Raw genomic sequence first — 22,337 nt, forward strand, 5'->3', positions numbered from 1 at the left:
TGTGCCTTTGCTTTAAAATAATAATCTTTACATTGAGATTGAGAATAGAAAATTTCCTGTTCAAAGTGTCATTTAGTAACTTGTGTGGGTGGAGACACTATAATATTCTTAGCTATAGAACTTATGATCCATGTATGTTTTATGCCTAATAATACAAAATGACCAGATTAATAGTTCAAGTGAATAATGTGTAAGAGAAATAACATGGTTTTTTCAATAACCATATAGGCTATATTGGAGGTCAAACTGAAGGAAAGAAAGCCATTAAATGTAAAACAAGTTCGTGAAAGATGATTATATTTTTTAAATGGAGAAAACTGAGAAGAAACCAAGCTGATTGCACTGTATGGTTATTATTTTCTTATTATAGGCCCATCCCTGTCACTCCTGTCTACTGAGATAAGGCTTGGCATAAATTTTCATGTCTCAAGGATAAAGTGTATAAGAGCAACTAGAACATGTCACGTGTGTATTTTTAGAGTCTGGGATTTGCTTGATTTACCATCCAAAGGCTGATGGGTGTTGGGGATTGTTTGCCTCTTTTACTTTTTATTTTGAAATAATTGTAAGATCACACACAGCTGTAAGAAATAACACAGAGAGAGACCATATACCCTTCACCCAATTTCTCTCAGTCATAGCATCTTATATAACTATAGCACAATATCACAACCAGGAAATCAACACTGATGTCATTCATAGGCCTTTCAGATATCACCAGTTATATATGTACTCATGTGTGTGTGTATTTGAGTCTATGCCATTTTATCACCATATAGATGTACGTGCCCATCACCACAGTCAAGATACAGAACAGTTCTACCACCTCAAGGATCCCTAGTACTACCCTTTTATAGCCACATCCACCTCCCTCCCTCCCTGCTTTCCTAACCACTGACAACCACTGATCTGTTCTCTATCTCTATAATTTTGTCATTTAGTAATGTGATACAAATAGAATATGCAGTATATAACCTTTTTTCACTCTGCACAGTTCCTTTGAGATCCATCCAAGTTGTTGCTTGTATCGATGGTTCACGACTTTTTTTTGCTAGGTTCCATGGTACAGATGTACCACATTTGGTTTAACCTTTCACCCAATGAAGGACATTGGGTGTTTCCAGTTTTTTATTATTACAGATAAAGATGCTGTGGACATTTGCATAGGGTTTTTGTGTGAACATAAGTTGTAATTTCTCTGGGATAAATACTCAAGAGTTCCCTTGCTGAGTTGCATGATTAGCACCTGCTTAGTTTTGTAAGACATTACCATACTCTTCCTGGGAGTGCCTATACCATTCTTCATTCCCACCAGCACAGTATGCGTGATCTTCACATCCTTTCTAGCATCTGGTGTTATCACTATTTTTATCTTTGCTATTCTGATCTGTGTGTAGTGATATCTCATTGTGGTTTGATTTGCATTTCCCCAATAGTTAATGATGTTGAACCTCTTTTCATGTGTTTATTTGCCATCTGTGTATCTTCTTCACTGAAGTGTTGTGTTCATGTCACTTGCCATTTGCTCATTTGATTGGTTTTATAATGTCGAGTTTTGAAAGCTCTTATTGTAAGCACAAGAGCTTTGTTGGATATGTGGTTTGCAAGTATTTTCTCTTACTCCATAGTTTACCTTTTCACTTCTTCACAAGGTCTTTCTCAGAGCAAAAGTTTTTAATTTTGACACAGTCCAATTTTCTAAATTCTCCTTTTATGGGTCATGGTTTCTTTTTGGCCATCCTAAAAATCATTCATCTAGCCCTAAATGCCAGATTTTCTCCTATGTTTTATATGAGTTTCATAGCTCTATAGTTTCACATTTTACGCTTAAGTCTATGCTCAATTTTTAATTAATATTATAAAGTGTGAGGTTTTGCTTGCAGTTCATTTTTTTTTTTCTTTTTTTGGCTGTGGATCCAATTGCTCCAGCACTATTTATTGAAAAGGTTGTTCTTCCTCCATTGAGTTGCATTTGCACCTCAAAAATCAGTAGGACATATTATGTTGGTCTATTTCCGGGTTCTCCATTCTGTTCCATTGATCTAGGTGTCTATTCCTCTGCCAAAATTGCAGTCTCTTCTTTATTGTAGCTAGCTATATAGTAAGCCTTCATATTGGATAGAGCTGTTCCTTCACCCTTATTTTCCTTTTTCAAACATTTTAGCCATTCTAGGTCCTCTGCCCTTCCATCTAGAGGCTATTTTATGGCCACAAAATTATCACTATCATTTTGAATTGCAATAAAGAGAAAACTAGTGCTTAGATTTGGCCTCCAGAATCAAACATGATTCTAATGCTTTAATTGAATTAACAATAAAATGATATTGTCCTTTTCACATATAGTTTTTAAAGAACAAATAAAACTATTTCTGTAAGTGTCAGAGGCATGTGAACCAGAACAACTCCATCTTGAATAGGAGTTGGGTAAAATGAGGCTGAAACCTACTGGGCTGCATTCCCAGACGGTTAAGGCATTCTAAGTCATAGAATGAGATAGGAGGTCAGCACAAGATACAGGTCATAGAGACCTTGCTGGTAAAACAGGTTGCAGTAGAGAAGCCGGCCAAAACCCACCAAAGCCAAGATGGCCACGACAGTGACCTCTGGTTGTCCTCACTACTACACTGCCATCAGTGCCATGACCGTTTACAAATGCCATGGCAACGTCAAGAAGTTACCATATATGGTCTAAAACGGGAAGATATGAGTAATCCACCCCTTGTTTAGAATATCATCAAGAAATAACTGTAAAAATGGGTGTGTCTATGGAGTAGTCATTCTCTTATTTCTTTACTTTCCTAATAAACTTGCTTTCACTTTACTGTATGGACTCGCCCTGAATTCTTTCTTGCGTGAGGTCCAAGAACCCTCACTTGGGGTCTGGGTCAGGACCCCTTTCCTGTAACATAAGTAGCTACCCACAAAATACAGTAGATGCCCATTGTATATATGTTTAACTTTGTGTGTTAACTTTAGATCTTAACCCCCAGTAAGATTCCACTTTGTTTTATTCAATCTTCCCAACAATTAACAAATCCATTAATAAATTATTGCTTACCAAAGTGTATTAGATAACATGATGGAACAAACCCTGCAGGAAAGAAATATTTCAGATGACCCTACTTGCCACTCATGCCCGTATGGACATTTAACAGTTATCTTAACTCGGAATGATTGGAATGCTTGCTCATCTGCATGTAGAGTTTCCTTTGTTTCCTTCTTTATCTAACTTGCTAGTTCTCAAACGTTATGTTAGGATTTGTCTACACAAAACCATGTATACTGTACTATATAGGTAACTTATGAAATTTTCCAGAATAATTTGATTATATGGATTTATAACTTAATTCCTGAGATTTAACTTTAAATTCAATCTCTAAGTAAGATATGTGGACCTTCCTACTTCCAAAATGATAGGATTGTTTTGGTGTTGCTTTTGAGATAGGGTCTTGCTCTGTCACTCAGGCTCGATTGTCCATTGTAAATAAGAGAGGGATACAGAATGCAGTATTTTTCAAGTGTATTGTTCTCGGCATCTATTTTTGGTGGAGAATCCTGCTGATACGGAGCTCAGTTCAACACATTTTAGAAGTATTTATCTTTAATCCAAATCTGTGTTTTGGAATACAGATTTCAAAAGACTCAAAGAGTTATTACACCTCATGCCACCCAGCAAGCAAAGTAGGGACCATTTATCATCTATTAATAAACTTAAAAGTCTGTTACATCTTTGACCAATGTTAAATAAATACATAACTCTCCCCCTAAACCAGTCATTTCTGCAGGCCCTGTGCTATCCTTAGACTGCATTCCTTGTAAGGTATTTCTGTTGTGTTCAAGGGTGGCTCAGTTACTCAAAAGCTCAAGATGACTGCAACAGGGGTGCCTGTCATCCCACCACCGGCGATCTCCTGGTGGGCAGGAACACACAGCTTACGGCTTCTTCTACCTGTGGGCTGAGCAGAGCCCAGAAATACTGCATCCTCAGTTACCTGGAGGTGGGTTGTTTATTTGCTGGGACATTATTTAATCAATGATGTAGATTTTTCCAGGTACACCTGGGGCTACTCAGACATTAAAGGAGACAACATTCCTTCCTAAACAATGGAGACACTGGTGCAGTTGTCCCAGGGCATTGGTGCCAGGACCCTTTCCCCCAACACCAAAATCCATTGATGCTCAAGTCCCTGATCTAAAATGGCATAGTATTTACATGTAACCTACATATATCCTCCCATATACTTTAAATAATCTCTAGATTATTTGCAATACCTAATATAATATAAATGTTATGAAAATAATTATTACACTACATCTTAAAATCTATGTTCTTTTTATTGTTATATTGTTATTTATCTTATTTTTATTTCATTAGGGACAGGGGTCTCACTCTGTTGCCCAGGCTGGAGTGTACCTCAGCCTCTGAAGTAGCTAAAACTACAGGCATGCACCACCACACCTGGCTAATTTTAATTTTGTTTTTTTTTTTAGAGACAGGGTCTCACTATGTTGCCCAGGCTAGTTTCGAACTCCTGGCCTCAAGCAATCTTCCCACCTCAGCCTCCTGAGTTGCTGGGATTACAGGCTAAGCCACTGGGCCTACCCTGTTATTGTTTTATTGTTGATATTTTTTCCCAAATATTTTCAATCCTTGGTTGGTTGAATCCACATATATGGAACCCACAGATATAGAGAGCCAACGCTCACATAATTCAAAGTCCAGGAAACCTTAACTAATCAAAAATAAAGAAGATCTGCTTAATTTCCATTTCCTATTACCTTCAGAATGAGACATAAAAGTCTTTTTGGTTAGTCTTTGTAGGGAATTACTATCAAATTTACTGGTCTACTTGGCTACCTTAGCCACTCCCATAGAGCAAACATAATTGACTCATTTAATGAAGTTTGAAGATTCATCTGGGCCTGCTGCCATTATGCTGAACATGAGTCCTCACTGCTCTGCCTTAATTAGAGATGGAGGACGTGTAGAACTTTGAACTGATTATACACCAACATAATACCACTTGGAAGTTATACTGTCTAAAAATCATAAATTCCCAGTGTGAACACATTTTTATGCCTTTTCCCCTTAAAGACCAACTTTATAAAAGGATCAGTGGCTTTTCAGGTTTCTTTTCCTCTCCATGTACTGGCAACGGAACAAGCATCCAAGGTCATCTGAGTATCATCCCTACCGAAAACCCTGAGGTAATCACGTCCACCCCTTAAATGAGAGGATGTGCAGGAAGGAAGTTGGACATAAGCCTAACGTTAGTGGTCCAGGCTTTTCCATGTATTGTTCATTTAAAGCAACTGTTTAAGTCTCTGGGAAATGCTTTGTATTCAAATTGGTTTCTAGTAAAAGGTGACTATTATAAATAAGTGGAGACAATACTTGGGTGCATATCACTGTTCTAAGTTTGGGAAGTACTTGTGTAAGAAAGCAAATTCTCCACATGTGCAAGGAAATTACATGGTGGAAGTTCTGCTCAACTCTAGGCCAGGTGACTACTAAGTCCAGGTGCTCTGGACAAAGAAGTGGTTCTCAACTCTATTTTTTACATGGGGTCTCACTCTGTTGCCCAGGCTGGCATGCAGTAGCATGATCACAGCTCACTGCAGCCCCAACCTCCCAGGCTCAGGTGATCTTCCCACCTCAGCCTCCCAAGTAAGGGAGGCTACTCCACCTACTGGCGGAGTAGGCAAGCACCACCATGCCTTGTTAATTTTTGGTATTTTTATAGAGACCAGTCCCACTATGTTGCCCAAGTTGGTCTCCAACTCTTGGGCTCAAGCGATCCGCCTGCCTCAGCCTCCCAAATGCTGGAATTACAGGCATGAGCCACCGCCACTTTCCAATACGAGCACCACCCATCTTGTTCTCCAACCACTGGCATTTACTTACTGTTGCCTGAGCCGACATGCTCTGATGATAATTAGAAATTGGTGTCCTTGTATCTCAAAATTACACCACCAAAAATAGAAGTAACTCCAACTGTGGAGGCTTCTTTTGTCTAGAGAATGACAGAAATATTAGAAAGCTTAGAGCTGGAAAAAACCCTCAAAATATTTCAGGCTGACAAAATGAGTTATAGGAGGGGCTATGACCACTAGTCTAGACAAACATACATGCAGCATAGAGGATGATTTTTTTCCCATCTGTTACCTAAGAAAGAGCTACCAAACAAAATATTTTGTTCAGAAGCTTCCAGTCAACATGGACCTATTAAGTTATCCAAGATGGAACTCACATTTAGTGGCTACAACTAAGCATTCTCTTAAGTCAACCTCATCAAAGATTATACTTCTAAAATATTAACCAAAAAATGGCCCACATGCCCTGAAGTTAAATATTTTCTCAAGTAATTTCCGTAATATTATTGGAAATTATTTGAAGACCATCACTTTTGATAGAATCACAAAGCTTCTACTGGTCACTGGGATGAGCCTGCCCCTATGCAAAATTTATTTAGATCCATTTTGCCTTAATTTTCAAAGGGCATTTTGGCTTTCTTCAACAATAAGGTCTATAGTGACCAGTGATGCTAAGATACAATAATTATATGAATCTCTTGAAGAATTGATTTGTTTTGACAGACGGTAGCTGAAATAATCATTAAAATCATCCTGCATTTAATAAATTTTACTGAACATCTACTATGTACCACACACTATTCTAGGCAATGGGGATACAGCAGTAAACAAAACCAAGTCCTTGCCTCATTCAGTTTTGATTCTTATTATGGAGACAGACAATAAACCAACCACTGTACAATATAGCCTCAAGTAGTGATAAGGGCTTAGGAAATATATAAAGTAGGATAAAAAATAGAGTGGCAGAGGGCCATGGGGTGAAAAGATGGTGAATTTTAGATAGGGTAGTCAGGGAATGTTTCTTTGAAATGAAGGTATTTAATCAGAAACCTGAAAGAAGGGAAGGAGCAAGAGATAAGACTAGCTGGGAGGAAGAACAGCTTGAACTCTTCTGACTGTAAGTGCTTAAAAAACAGCAAGAAGCACGTGTAGCCAGAGTCAAGGGAGTGAAAAGCCAAGTAGACACAAAGGCAAAGAAGTGGCCCTGGCCAGATCATGTTGGGCCTTGTGAGCCATGGTTAGGACATACAAGTAACGTGCACTGACTGCCACCAACTGAGCGCCTATGCTGTTGTAGGCAATTTTCGGCACAGAAGGTTATAATGACCAGCCCCCGCTTTCCAGAAGCTTTGCAAAAGAGCTCCTTCAGAGTTCCCTGAGTATTAGCCAGGAATAACTGCAGGCCATTGACAGTGCTTTGGAAATCCTTGTAGAGCCCCTTAGGAGTTTCAAGTACAGCTGCAAGTAGACACACTAAATTAAGCAAACTCAAAGGCCAGACTTTGCGTTATAACCTTCAAAAATCCATCCTAAGCAGGCCAGGGGTGGTAGCTCACACCTGTAATCCCAGCACTTTGGGAGGGCAAGGCAGGCAGACCACTTGAGGCCAAGAGTTCAACACCCAGCCTGACCAACATGGTGAAACCCTGTCTCTAATAAAAATACAAAAAAATAACCGGGTGTGGTGGTGCATGCCTGTAATCCCAGCTCCTCGGAAGACTGAGGCACGAGAATCTCTGGAACCCAGGAGATTACAACACTGCACTCCAGCCTCAGTGACAGAGTGAGACTCTGTCTCAAAAACAAAAACAAAAAAAATCCTAAGCAAAACTAGTTCCAATTCACTAAGACCTTCTAAGAGGTCTATTTCTAATTTTTTATTTCTTAATATTAGTTGTGGCAGTTTAAAATAACTTCCAGGTCCTCTGCCTCTTATATGACAGAAAATGAGTTTTGCATAAATTTACATTTTTATTCCAAATGTATCAATTTCTAAAATTTTAATTCATAGTTTATTGTTGTACTTTGGCATCTATTGATAGGAATTTTGATGTCTTGTTATTTCCTCTGCTTTTTATTTTTAGCCAGTTTGGAAGACAAATATAGTAAGTACAGCTTGCCTTTAATTTAGAAGAACAATAAGTAATTCCAACTCTTATTTTTAATTTTAATGACGGTGTTTTCCAGGGCGAACAAAAATGCTTCATCTGTGACTCTAGATTTCCATATGATCCATACGCCCAACCCAACAGCCACACCATTGAGAATGTCATTGTAAGTTTTGAACCAGACAGAGAAAAGAAATGGTGGCAGTCTGAAAATGGTATGATTTAAGTTCTTTTCCAGTTGTTTACTTCTTCAATATTTTAATATGACACCTCTTCCTTGTATGGGTTTAATAATGTCACAGCAAAGTATTATATTGGAATGGAACAGTATCCTCCAAGAATATAGAGACCCATACAAGAACACAATTTATTTTCATTTTAACAAGAATACTTTCCTTTACAGGAATATCAAAGTATATTTTAAGCACATAACTCAGAATGTTTCACTCTTTCCATGTGGAAGAAAATATCTCTGCATCCTTCTGTTCTTTCTAAAAAAATAATACGAAGAAGAAAGTTTATGAAGTGTTGGTAAATTAAACCTAATACAAAACACACTGATGTAAACCAAGTGAATAATGCCAGGGGAAGTCTGAGAGTTAGCGCCAAGTGCTTTTTCCTTCAACACATGAAGGGAAAGACAAAAAGAACATTTTGCTTCTTGCTGTGAGCCAAAGTAAAATATCTGAATTGAAAGGATAGCTGGCTACGGACTGAAGTTCTTTCCTTTCTGGATGTATGCCTTTCTCTCTTTGTGAACAATTGTGATATTGAGCCTACATTGGCACTGACCATCTGGATTCCTAGATGCTCACTATAAATGTGGACCTGATCAGGGATCCTCATGTCCCACCCCCAGCCATGGGCCTCATGTGCCCAAATGTACATCCATCCAGGCCTGACTTTCCTGATGCAGGCTTGCCTGCTCTTGATGACCCCTCTTTAACACTAGCCTAGAACTCTTCAGTTTTCCTTAACCCGCACAAAACGATTTCATCACTACATTGATATGTGTTGCCCTTTGGACTATAATTCCTCTCTTCTCTACAAATTCCTGAATGTATTTCCTTTAGGAGATTTTAGACCATTAGAAGGGAGTGTGGGAATAATAATAATATATAAGATAGTTTAGGGCAAGTATAATATGAGGCTGTTTTATTTATGTCATCCACTTGACCAGTGATTGACTGGTGTCTACCAAATGCCATTTCATTTTGGATCCTAGTTATTGATCTCCAGCTGGACTCTCCTTAATGAATGTGAGGTGTTTTTTTCCACAGCCACCTATCCTCCTGATGAATGGTGCCATTTTTGCTTAATGGCTGTTTTGACCCCCACATCTAACACTTGTTCTACATCTCCTCACAAAGGGAATGTCGCTCTGTCCAAGCCAATGACATAGAGCAAGGGTTCTCAACCAGGCACCTTAGAGAGAAGGACAGATCTCCTTTCTAGAAAGGGTTAGGACCCTTGACACTCAGCCTGCAATGTGGCTGCCCACTTAGCAGCAAACACGTCCCTAAACTTTTCACCCTAGAACTCTAGGCTGAACCCCGACTCACTGTAGTCCAGCCACTGTCGTCTGGAGCCATACTGTCCAGTGTGAGCACTTGAAACATGTCTAATCCAAACTGAGGTGGGCTGGAAGTGTAAAAACATCCCAGATTTCTAAGACATAGCTTGGGAGAAAATGTATAATAAAGAATCACTGATTTTCTGGCAGGGTGCGGTGGCTCATACCTGTAATCCGAACACGTTAGGAGGCCAAGATAGGCAGATCACTTGAGCTCAGGAGTTTGAGACCAGCCTGGCCAACATGGCAAAACCCTGTCTCTACCAAAAATATGAAAATCAGCCAGGCATGGTGGAGCAAGGCTGTAGTCCCAGCTACTCGGGAGGCTGAGGCAGTAGAATCCCTTGACCCGGGAGGCAGAGTTTACAGTAAGCCAAGATCCTGCCACTGCACTCCAGCCTGGGGGACAGAGCGAGACTCTGTCTTTAAAAAATCACTAACTTTTAAAATATTGATTATATGTCAAAGTAACTTTTAAGTATGTTGGTTTAAGTATATTATTACAAACAAATTTATCTGTTTCTTTTTACTTTTTTTAATGTGGCTATTAGAAAATTTAAAATTACATACATGACTCATATTCTATTTCTGTTGGACAGTGCTGCTCTAGAGAGATCTGGGCTTCTTTTGTGTCCAGGTTAGGACTGATACCCCACATCTGTGCTAGAGATGGATCATAACTAGCTCAGTGTAAAACCCTGATCAGGGTACCTCTGCCACCACCTCAGCCACAGAAGAGCCTACAGGTCCCCACTCCAAGGGGAATATTCCAAGTTGTGTTATATGCCAGGTGACAATGAAATTCTAGTTCAAATGACTTTTAGCAACTCTTGGAAGAAACGGGTGCATTGGTTTTTACCATCCTCTGGCTAGCTAGCTCATGTTTATGTGTAGTCAAGATTTTAGCACAAGGAAATGAAACCTCTCTTTCTCTCTTTCCACCTAGGGCAAATGTCTTGAAACTCCCTTGGTTATATGTAATGCTGCCACATAGTGGCCATGTGTGTTGTCACTAAAACACAGATGTGGGCACCGTCAGGGTGAAACGTATCCTGCCCTCCACACCTCCTTGGCTTGGAGTGGCATGGGATACCACTCCAAAAGATGGGGAAGAGTGATCATCAGCCTTGTGGCATCAAAGAGATTTTATTACAGATAAGCCACAGTGGGGAATTAACATGATAAGCAGGAGTCTCTCAAATTCACTGATATTCTTCTTTCTGGATTCTTCCTTAGGTCTTGATCATGTCAGCATCAGACTGGACTTAGAGGCATTATTTCGGTTCAGCCACCTTATCTTGACCTTTAAGGTACAGACGAATAGGCCTGCTGCCCCTCTTTTATCTATTCCCCAAATGCTCAGTGTTTATCTGGAATTTCACTGCCTTACTTCCTTGCAGTGAACAAAAACAGAATAAGTTCAGACTTGACCTTTGCCACCTGAGCTTTGACTCTTACATGAAGAAAAACAAACACTTTTTAAAAATCAATGGCCATGACTATATGATTTTTTAAAAAATTAGAAGACACAGAGAAAAGGAAAACTCCTAGTACTGAAGTGACAGGAACCACAAAAACTATAAAGATAATTTTTGGGAGAAAAGGACAGGAACTGGAAATTATTCAGGTAAATATGGAAAGGTTGTGATCAAGGGGAAAGAAAAAAGAATCTTTACTAAGGTTAGTCAGATGCCAGAGAAAATCATTGTGCTATAGTGCTTCTTTAATCATTCAGGAAAATTCTAATTTTGATGTCAGACTTTATGCTTGTTTTTGTAAGAAAAAATGAATATGAAATTTAAAAAATGAAAAAATAAAACACCAGTCTTTGTCTCCAAATAACTCCCAATCTAGTCATGGATACAAACATATAAATATAATAGAAAATTATAATGCAAAGTGATAAGTACAGAATTAGCAGTATGATTGATTTAAAATGCTGGGAAATTTAAGGGCCTAAATCTGCTGTGGGGAACCAGGATAAACTTCACGGATAGGCTTGAAGGATGTATAAGAGTTTGCCAGAGGAAAAGCATGCTTGGCAAAGAGAATCACAACAAATTGCTGTAGAGTATTAACTACATTAGCTTTTCAATTTATAAGCCATCTTTCCTCATTAATAATTCACAATGCCATAAACATTTTTATAATGTAATTAGATTATGAGGACAAAGTGTGTACTCATAAATACTGAAAAGAGACTGTGGTATGTGTATTGTGTAGTAGATTTTAAAAGACAGACCTGGCCAGGAACAGAGACTCACACCTGAAATCCCAGCATTTTGGGAGGCTGAGGTGGGCATTTTAGCTCAGGAGTTTGAGAACAGCCTGGGCAACATGGCAAAACTCTGACTCTGCAAAAAAATTATCTGGGCATGGTGGCATGCACCTGTATTCCCAGCTACTCAGGAGACTGAGATGGGAGGATCACCTGGGCCTAGGAAGTTGAGGCTACAGTGAGCCGAGATCATGCCACTGCACTCCAGCCTGGGCAACAGCGTGTGATCCTATCTCAAAAACAAAACAAACAACAAAAAGATACACCTAAAGTTTTTAAAAATGGAATTAGAAAATATAAATATTCAATCTGAAGTCAATAATAAAATCTGCCTTTGTGAAATGTACCAACTTGCTCATTTTTCCTAGACTTTTCGGCCTGCTGCAATGTTAGTTGAACGTTCCACAGACTATGGACACACCTGGAAAGTGTTCAAATATTTTGCAAAAGACTGTGCCACTTCCTTTCCTAACATCACATCTGGCCAGGCCCAGGGAGTGGGAGACATTGTTTGTGACTCCAAATACTCGGATATTGAACCCTCAACAGGTGGAGAGGTAGCATTTCCTTCCTTGTATTTATTTTATATAAATTAAACTTTTAAAAAGTGTAATTAAATGAAAAAATTTTGATAGTGTTTACTGCAACATAATTTGGACTGTTACTTTTTTTAAAATGAAAGTGTCTAAATTGAAATGAGTCCCAAATAAATATAAATACGCTTTTAGAAGCAATCCTGCACAAGAGTGCTCAGCTGAAGGTGGGAGTGGGATAAAACTTAAACGGGGCACCATGGCTCCAGGCACTCAGAAGAAGGAACACCCATTTCTAAAGCTTGCAGAGGAGCCATGTAAGCTAGCAGCAGCCTGGCATTAGCTATCTCATCCCCGTGCTCTGTAAACCACCACCCCAGGGGAATCTGCCAGGAACAACCCTCTGAGCAAAGCTGGTGCCTGGCAGAATGTTGGAGTGAGTGGGATTGAACAGGTACTATTTTACCAAGTAGAGCAGAAAGATTTAGTGGCAGAAGACAGCTCCAGAATTCCCCACCAAATCCAAATTGATCATGGCTTGCCAAATTGTCCATCACTCCATCCCAATCCAGCATAAAGTGTTCTCTTTGCCTTTTCTGCCTGTATGAACCACTTGTACATAAAAAGCTAGAAATGACTGATTAATACCTTTCATTTATTTCTGCTCTTGGCACCTCTATTCATATGGTAACCCAAATGATAATCTGTATTCTATGCCAGCTGGGAAGCAATGGCTCAGCCTTCTTGTAAGATCAGGGTCTCTTCTGTAAGAGTGCATTTCACAGTCAGGTGTGATGGCTCACATCTGTAATTCCAGCACTTTAGGAGGCTGAGGCAGGAGGATCACTTGAGCCTGGGAGTTTGAGACCAGCCTGGGCAACATAGGGAGAACCCCACCTCTGCAAAAAACTTTAAAAATTAGCTGGGCGTGATGGTACATGCCAGTGGTCTCAGCTACTTGGGAGGCTGAAGCAGTAAGATTGCTTGAGCCTCGGAGGTTTAAAAAAAAAGTGTGTTTGACAATTACATTTTCAGGTAATATACTATAAATTTATCTATATTTGTTTTACAGGTTGTTTTAAAAGTTTTGGATCCCAGTTTTGAAATTGAAAACCCTTATAGCCCCTACATCCAAGGTATGAATTCCTTTATATTTTTCATATCAGCTTTAAAAAATTTTCAAGTTTGGCATATTCCTTGTAATTGCTTTCTTTTTTTTTCTTGAGACGGAGTCTTGCTCTATCATCCAGGCTGGAGTGCAGTGGTGTGATCTCAGCTCTCTGCAACCTCCGCCTCTGGGTTCAAGCAATTCTTGTGCCTCGGCCTCCCAAGTAGCTGGGATTACAGGCATGTGCCACCCTGCCAGGCTAATTTTTGTATTTTATGTAGAGGCGGGGTGTCACCATGTTGCCCAGTCTGGTCTTGAACTCTTGAGCTCAAGGGATCCTCCTGCCTCGACCACCGAAAGTGCTGGGATTACAGGCGCGAGCCACCATACTGGGCCTATAATTGCTTTTCTATAGTATATTAAGGGTATATCAGTAAAGAAGAGTCCCTTGAACTGATGCGCCTCAAATTCACTTTCATTCATTATTTTCCTTTCTTTAGACCTTGTGACATTGACAAACCTGAGGATAAACTTTACCAAGCTCCACACCCTTGGGGATACTTTGCTTGGAAGGAGGCAAAATGATTCCCTTGATAAATACTACTATGCTCTGTACGAGATGGTTGTTCGGGGAAGCTGCTTTTGCAATGGCCATGCTAGCGAATGTCGCCCTATGCAGAAGGTGCGGGGAGATGTTTTCAGCCCTCCTGGAATGGTGAGTTATTAATCCGAAAGAACAGTGGGCTGTCCTACCTGCCTTTCACTGTCCTGGTGCTGAATGTAGATGAGGTGCTCCACATGGAGATTAACAAATCTAAGTGCCAGTTTTATGCTTAGGTGGGTGCCATTCAGCCTATCCTAATAGGCCACCTAGGGCCCTCCAGTTCCTCCGGCCATAGGTGCTTGTGGATTCTGCAGCATATGGACATCATTGAACTAGTGAGCAGAATTTATACTTTAGGATTTCAAGATACTTCATCTTGCCTTCTTTTCATTTATTTTGTAGAGCATGGAGATTTGGTGGAGAGGGATCATATTGGGTTGGTGCAAAAATGCTGTTTTTGCCACCACTTTTAATTGCAAAATCTGAAATTACTGTTGCACCAACCTAATAATTTCACATTCATTCTCTTACAAAAATCTATTGAAGGACTTTTGTGTGCAAGACCCTGTAGTCAATGCTAAGGTATTTCAGCAATATCTGATGTTGTAAAATGTTCAATCCAAGTAGCATCCTTACACTGGGAATGGCTGTGTCTTAATACTGCAGATCTCTCTCATCTGGGGGCACTAGCCTTAAAAGATATTGTAGAAGAGTTGTAGTTTTATGCAGAGCACCATGGTGTGTGTCTTCTAAATAAATGTCAACTGTTTATTAGGCATACTCACACAAGGCTTAATGTTGAGCTAGTGTGCCTTCCCATTCAGCTACACTATTTCCCATTCACTGGAAACAGAACTTCTCTCTCTGCATGGGGGTCATTTAGAGCATTTTGGGAAAATCCAGGAGAATCACATGGCTTTCTTCAGCTTCGTTCCCTTTTCTAACTCCCTCTTTTCTCTTATGCTCCTAAACAATCCCATATACCACTCCCCCACAACTCCGCACAAACCCCTTAGCCATCCTGTCCCTCACACTATTGAGGGCTGTAATGTGCTGCCCTGAAACTAGAACTTAGAAAAGCCAAAAACCAGTATTGTATTTTAGAAGTTCACTGAACTTTTTAAATTTTTATGAAGTTTAAAACTAGTTAAGAAAATAATAGAAGATAGTCAAGGTCGGTATTGTAATTAACATACGGGAAACTAAGGATCAGAGAAGTACCAGGACCTGGTATTTCATTTCCCATTTAAAGAACCCCAACGTTCCCAAGGACAAGCCCTCTTTTAATGCTCTATTTATTGCACAATGCAGGTTCACGGTCAGTGTGTCTGTCAGCACAATACAGATGGTCCAAACTGTGAGAGATGCAAGGACTTCTTCCAGGATGCTCCTTGGAGGCCAGCTGCAGACCTCCAGGACAACACTTGCAGATGTGCGTGAAACTCAGTTCCCTGCATAGACTGAGTGTGCTCTGGGTTTCCTTATTTTGAGAAACACTTCGTTCATTTCTGTGGGGCTGCAGGCACCACAGTGGTGAGGCTGTCCTCCCAGCTCCTATAGTGTGATATCCTGATGTTCCCAATTATCTCACAGAGAAGAATTGCCAACTTCTGCAACCCTCACACCACAAATTGTTTAATTTTAAAAATGAAACAGTAAGCATGTTGTGTGGCACTCTTCCAGTAGAGGTACGGAGCCATGTAATGGCAATATCAGCAGGGACAAGGCAATTCCAAGAATTTGGTGAACACTAGATTTGGTTCAGAGATCTGGACTGTCATCCTGAATAGTTATACATTCCATGAGCGTGACCTTAAACCCATCTGTAGGATAATAGGAGAAATGAGGCCCAGTATTGAGTTTGACAGGCTATTGTATTGTTTTAAATAAAATATTCAGGCTAATAAGATGCTGGTTTTGTTTTGGCTAACATGTTTGCTGCCTCTGAATTTTAATGAACTTCCAAACAAGTTTGTTATTCAATTTCTTTTCCCAGACTAGGAAAAACAGAATTTGAGGGAATGAAATGTCCCTAGAAGAGCTCTAATAAAAAATCCTCATCCATGAGAGTCACAGTATACAAGACCCAGGAAAATGCAGCCTGACCTTAGACTGTTTACAGGAAAAGAACCAAAAAGACAAACAGTGTAGACATTACCATGAAGACAAATTCCTCCAAACAGACTGCCTTTCCCTCCAGGCCTCTGGCCCAGCCTCAGATGAGATAAAATTGACCGCAGCCCTTGCAGCTCCCTGCTTATGTGGAAAGAGAGGCCCGCCGATTGAGCTTTGCCGTCTTCTCTAGGAATCCCAGAGCATGCAGAACATTTCATGTAAAAATTTCAGTTGCACAAAGCGTAAGTCAGTAAAAGCATCCTTTAATGAATACCACAAATACTGCACTCTGTGACTTTAGATCACCGAAATGATTTACTTTTGTTCACTTGATTTTTAAAAACTACATATTTAACGTATCGGGAGCACATTTTATAGAAAGCGTAGGAGCAGAATCAGAGTACTAGAAAGATCCCCTGAAAGCACACATTTTCTCCCTTTGTTTTCTTGGTACATCTATACAAAGAACACAAAGTGGCAGGAGGACGCGGAGGACCAGCGGGTGCCCTGACCAGTGCAGAGGTGCTGGCTGTGCCACCCGAGGCCTTGGTCCACCTCTCAGTCACTTTCTTCTCCTCTCAGCGTGCAGTTGTAACAGCCACTCCAGCCGCTGTCACTTCGACATGACTATGTACCTGGCAAGCGGTGGCCTCAGCGGGGGCGTGTGTGAAGACTGCCAGCACAACACTGAGGGGCAGCACTGCGATCGCTGCAGGCCCCTCTTCTACAGGGACCCCCTCAAGACCATCTCAGATCCCTACGCATGCATTCGTGAGTCCCCGGGCTCTGCCTGGATCCTACTCGCTGTCTGAGCCAAGTTCAGTTTGATCTTACCGGGGCTGCCCGCGCCCTCTCTGCTTAAGGGCATCTCCAGACTACCCTGTTTTGGGGAGTGAAGGATTGCAAAAATACCTCAGCTTTAAGAGCTTGTCCTTCTGCAAACAAGTTGATCCAAATAATCTGTGTCTGTCCTGGTAGTTAGGAAATTATGCAGGATTCCACGAGGAGAGGCAGACACCTTGAGTATCATGGAAGCCTGCTGGGGGAGGAACCAAAGTGGTAAAATTGGCTAAAACATTCGACTGGCTGTAGACACTTCAATTTTGCTGTTAAGATGCATAAGCTAACATGTTACTTAACTTGCACTTTTTAAAAACCTTTAAAAATCTTTTATCTTGAATCTCAACTTCTTAAATGAAATATTTCAAGCATGTACAAAATAATAGAGAATAATATAATAGACACCTTTATACCCCACCATCAGCTTTCTCTAAAACAGTCTTAGCCTGTCACTCTCGGGACTTTAATAAAACATGACAGGCACTGTATCGATGTCTCAGGTACACAACTGTCCCATTTGTCTACCCTCCTTGCTAGGGATAAACTCATATATGCATTATCATGATTTTTTTCACACTTTCACATGTGTTTTTATCTACGAACAATATATGTTGACATGTTTTCAAAGTTTAGATAGATGATGTCATTTTGTATGTGTCTTTCAGCAACTTGGGTATTTCATTCAACATTATATTTTTGAGACTTTTCCATATTAGGTAGCCTTAGTTCTTCCATTTTAATTTCTTATAGAATTTTTTCCTTTAAGTATGACAAAACTTATTTGTTCACTTTTCTTTGGATACTGCAGTAAACATTCTTATGTGACCTTGTGCATCTATGCAAACTTTGTCCCTAGGAGACATACCTAGCAGTGGAATTTATGGGCCATGGAGTATGGACTTCAAATTGATTAAATAACACCACATGGTCCCCTAAGTGAATATGCCATTGGCCACTCACACCATAGTAAATGGGAGTTCCTGGGGCTCTACATCCTTGCCAACACTTGATTTTGTCAAACTTCAATTTTTGCTATCTTGGTTTTATCACACTTTAATTTTCACTAATCAAATGGTATCTCATCATTGTTTTAATTTGCATTTTCCTGCAGGACTGGGACTACAGTGAGCCAAGGAAGGGACTTAAGTTCTAAAATGTAAAGAAGAACTCACTATCAGGGTGATGGAAGTGCAGGGCTAACACTTGCTGCTTGCACAAATCTGAGAGTGGGTACCTCCTTAAATGTTACACCCCAGCCACCTTGCTTGCTCACTCTCGTCGCATCACTGCTATACATTTTTGCCTACAGAAATACTCCAACCTGATTTCAAATACCCAGTGTCAGTAACTGGGTCTGAAATCTTACTCTACTTGCAGACTAACAAGTTGGCCTGTTATTGTTTCATGGATAACAGAAGACACAAAACTCTTGAGCCAAATACAAAAGACTTTATAACTCATGGCATAGCAAGCAACAAGATCATTGTATTGGCCTGAGTTTCCATGTCCCCATGTCTCATGGGAGTGACACAAAGAATACCATGTGAATAGTGTACATCTAGTGAGTTTATGATACAGCTGAGGAACACTGAACTTGGAGGATTCATTGCTTTATAGCAAGTGGAAGCAAGCCTATTTTTTATGCAGGGGAAGATGCCACTCCATCCCTCAAGGTTGCTTGCTGCAAGCACAACTCTAAGAAACGGCTAGATAAAGAGCCAGTGGGACCTTGCACGGCTGGCACACTTAGCAAGAACGTTCAGGATACCAGCACCCATTGAGGATTGCCTCTCCCACTACTCAGGGATTCCGCTTCTTAGAGTATATCCAAATAATGCTAAAGTGGGGGCAGGGAAGCTGCTATAAAATTTAACTTCAACTTTCATATAATAATAGTACATAAAATGAAGTCTTATACAGTGTAATTCAGTGGCCATCTGAATACATTCAATGTCCTAGATTTCAAACTTTAAGTGATCACAATATAGAAAATGCATCAATGAAATATTTTGGCTCGGATTACTCAGTAGGCACCTGACTATATAAAATTTACCTTACATGACGTGTTCAAAATTAATATAAAGAACTAGATTTTCAGAAAATGTATTTCTTTAGAGCAATTTCCTAAGTATCCTACAGTTTTTACCACAATCTGTAATCATGCACACGCATAACTGTTATTGTTTTAAAAGCTATATATTTATAAAAGAAGATTAAATTGCTCTCTTGGGTAGAATCAGGGAAATACAATTATTGAAACAGATAATCTAGGAATCTGGAAAGTGATTTGGAAATAATAAACCAAATATTTTGAGCACATCAATCAAAGCCTTGTTCCTTAAGAACCACTGAGTATTAACTTGATAGTGCCTTGGAAAGAAAACTAGTACTCCTGGTATGAAACTAAGAAGTCATTCTTTGTAAACAAGGAATTTTTCCATAAAAGGTAGATGAGGAGTTTGTAACCAACTACTATCATGAGACACTCCAGTTTCTCCTAGTTTACCTCAACAAATGTTTATGTGTATATATACAAACAATGTGTATTTGAAGATTGATTAGCATTCTCATATAAATTTTCTCTAAGTTGTCCTCGTTCGAACCTAAATATTTACATAAGCAGATTCCAGGCATAAGGGTTGACTAATTTTAAGTTTTCTACAATTAAGATGCCATTAAGTTTAATATAGAAAAGCAAGATTTGGTAGACTCAACTGCTGATAATAAAAGTTTGCTAGAATTATGTGACACCAAGACATTTAATTAGACTTCTAAAGGTCATGACACAAGGCTGTTTCGAAGAACGTTTACTATCTACCCTCCCACATCTCTTTCCCAAAGGATACTTCTGTGCATAATTAAATTATTCTCTGGAACTCAATACTGATACTTTTGATTGTCTCCCAAAGAAATTTTAGCTTTTTCCTTTTGGCCACTTCTAAGATGAATCCAGTTTGTTCCCTTCTTTCTAGAAGCAACTGGCTTTAATTAGGAGAAAATTGTGGTTTTTGCAAACTAAACAGAACTCAATGCTATTTTTTCATAGTGAGTCACCGGTCACAAAACAATAACAAATAACAAATGATTGAAATGTGAAAGATTGTGTCAGAGAGCAAACACGGGTTGCTTCAATAATGTGAAACAACTGGTTTGACTGAATTGTTTCCACTAAACTCACTAACCTAAATGGCGGTTATATAGACATGGTTTTAGACTTGACATTTTTGTTTTTAGTAATCCAAAGGAAGCATGTATAAATGTGAATGTGACTGTTCCTTAAAATCAGGATATTCATATTTTTTATTTTTATTGCCCTCCTTAAAAGTGGAAGCCCATGGAAACACAGAACCACAAAAATACAAGAGACCTTGGTGGTCATCTAATGCCCAACAACACATTTGTCATCCATACCAAAGCCACAAGTGCTGTTTTAACATCTACCTGGACACCTCCGACGATGAGGGGTTCACTGCAGTATTGGACAGCCTTAACTATTAGAGAGTTCTTCCTTCAATCAAGTGCTACCTTTTGTGACTTCTACTCTCTCCTGGTTCTACCCTCTAGAATTAATTCAAACTGTCAATATTCTTTTTCATATGACACCCGATCCTTGAGTTGTTTAAATGTCTACAGCAACAACAACAGAAAAAAGGTTGCTACATTTATGGCTCCTTTGCTACAAGTGACTGTTTTTCCCATTTTCCAGAATCTCTTCTGTAAATCTTGACCTGTCAGCAGATTTCCCCCAACAAAACCAAGGATATGAATACTTCTCGCTATTCCTTCCCTTTCCTTCTTACAGGTGTTTCTTCCAAGGAAAATAAAATAGAATGTCACTTTTCCTTGTGACATATTTTTCTGTGATAGAGGAGAGACTTACTTTTTAACCAGGTTTCAGAGATTTTGACCTTATTTTCACCTTTAGTCTTTTTTAAATCTATTTTTAGATGAAATTCACATAACATATTAACCATTTTTAAATGAACAGCAGTTCACCAGCACAATGTTGTGCAGCCATCATATCTATCTAATTCCAAAACGTTCTCATCATCCCCAGAAGAATCAATCTATTCTTAACATAATCTGGTCTTAATTGTCATAACAGCGGTCTTCCTCTGGTCCTCTGACTTTCGAATCATTTAAAAGTCCTTTAAAAATATATGTGTGGATTTATTCAAAGTTTTCAAGGCTAGAGATCTGGGAGACATTTCTGAATAGCTCTTGCCAAGTGGTCTAATTATTTAAACATTTAATTATTTAAACAAAGCAAGATAGTTATAGCATGGGTAAAATGCTGTGCTTATATTTCAGGTTTCCCACAATTTGCAATTAACTAAAATAATGAATGTCTGTGTCCCCAGCTTGTGAATGTGACCCTGATGGGACCGTATCTGGTGGTATTTGTGTGAGCCACTCTGATCCTGCCTTAGGGTCTGTGGCCGGCCAGTGCCTTTGTAAAGAGAACGTGGAAGGAGCCAAATGCGACCAGTGCAAGCCCAACCACTATGGACTGAGCGCCACTGACCCCTTGGGCTGCCAGCGTAAGTCTACGGTGGGGGATGGGGCGAGCATCCATCAACCTCTATGTGGTTGCTTGGTTGGTTGGTTAGTTGGTTTGTTGGTTGGTTGGTTGGTTTTTGCGATGGAGTCTTGCTCTGTCGCCCAGGCTGGAGTGCAGTGGCAAAATCTCGGCTCACTCCAACCTCCACCTCCCAGGTTCAAGCAATTCTCCTGCCTCAGCCTCCCGAGTAGCTGGGATTACAGGCGTCCACCACCACGCCCAGATAATTTTTGTATTTTTAGTAGAGACGGGGTTTCACCGTGTTAGCCAGGATGGTCTTGATCTCCTGACCTTGTGATCTGCCCGCCTCAGCCTCCCAAAGTGCTGGGATTACAGGCGTGAGCCACCGCGCCCAGCCAGTGGAGAACTTTTCTCTGTGGTTTACTGGGTTTATCATAAAGGACCAGCAGGCGGTATTCACATTTTCCCCACTGGAACAAACAGGGAAATGCCAAGAAATTTAACGCCAAGTTGCAAAAGCTCTTTTGGTTTCCACTAGACCTCTACATACGAATCCATTAAATTACAGTATGCATTTCTGCAAGATTGATGTCATCTCAGGCAGTTTTCAAGTGGTGGTTTGTTTGTTTGTTTATTTATTTATGAGACAGAGTCTCGCCCTGTAGCCCCGGCTGGAGTGCAGTGGCGCGATCTCGGTTCACTGCAACCTCTGCCTCCTGGGTTCAAGCGATTATCCTGCCTCAGCTTCCAGAGTAGTTGGGATTGCAGGTGCGTACCACCAC

General features: G+C 39.9%; 1 protein-coding gene across 3 annotated transcripts in view; it reads left to right on the top strand.

Annotated features, from left to right (window-relative positions):
• The window catches only part of LAMB4 (laminin subunit beta 4), a 108,073-nt gene that overhangs the window by 9,466 nt on the left and 76,270 nt on the right, over window positions 1-22,337 (top strand). For all 3 annotated transcript variants that reach the window (XM_030932777.1, XM_030932778.1, XM_030932779.1), the window contains exons 3-11: window positions 3,841-3,998; window positions 8,062-8,197; window positions 10,792-10,865; window positions 12,202-12,390; window positions 13,439-13,502; window positions 13,975-14,189; window positions 15,390-15,510; window positions 16,776-16,964; window positions 21,395-21,574. In XM_030932777.1, the coding sequence (XP_030788637.1) occupies window positions 3,841-3,998; window positions 8,062-8,197; window positions 10,792-10,865; window positions 12,202-12,390; window positions 13,439-13,502; window positions 13,975-14,189; window positions 15,390-15,510; window positions 16,776-16,964; window positions 21,395-21,574 (1,326 nt within the window). The remainder of the gene's footprint in view (window positions 1-3,840; window positions 3,999-8,061; window positions 8,198-10,791; window positions 10,866-12,201; window positions 12,391-13,438; window positions 13,503-13,974; window positions 14,190-15,389; window positions 15,511-16,775; window positions 16,965-21,394; window positions 21,575-22,337) is intronic.

The sequence above is a fragment of the Rhinopithecus roxellana genome, chromosome 6 (genome assembly GCF_007565055.1).
Source record: "Rhinopithecus roxellana isolate Shanxi Qingling chromosome 6, ASM756505v1, whole genome shotgun sequence".
Classification (NCBI taxonomy): domain Eukaryota; kingdom Metazoa; phylum Chordata; class Mammalia; order Primates; family Cercopithecidae; genus Rhinopithecus; species Rhinopithecus roxellana.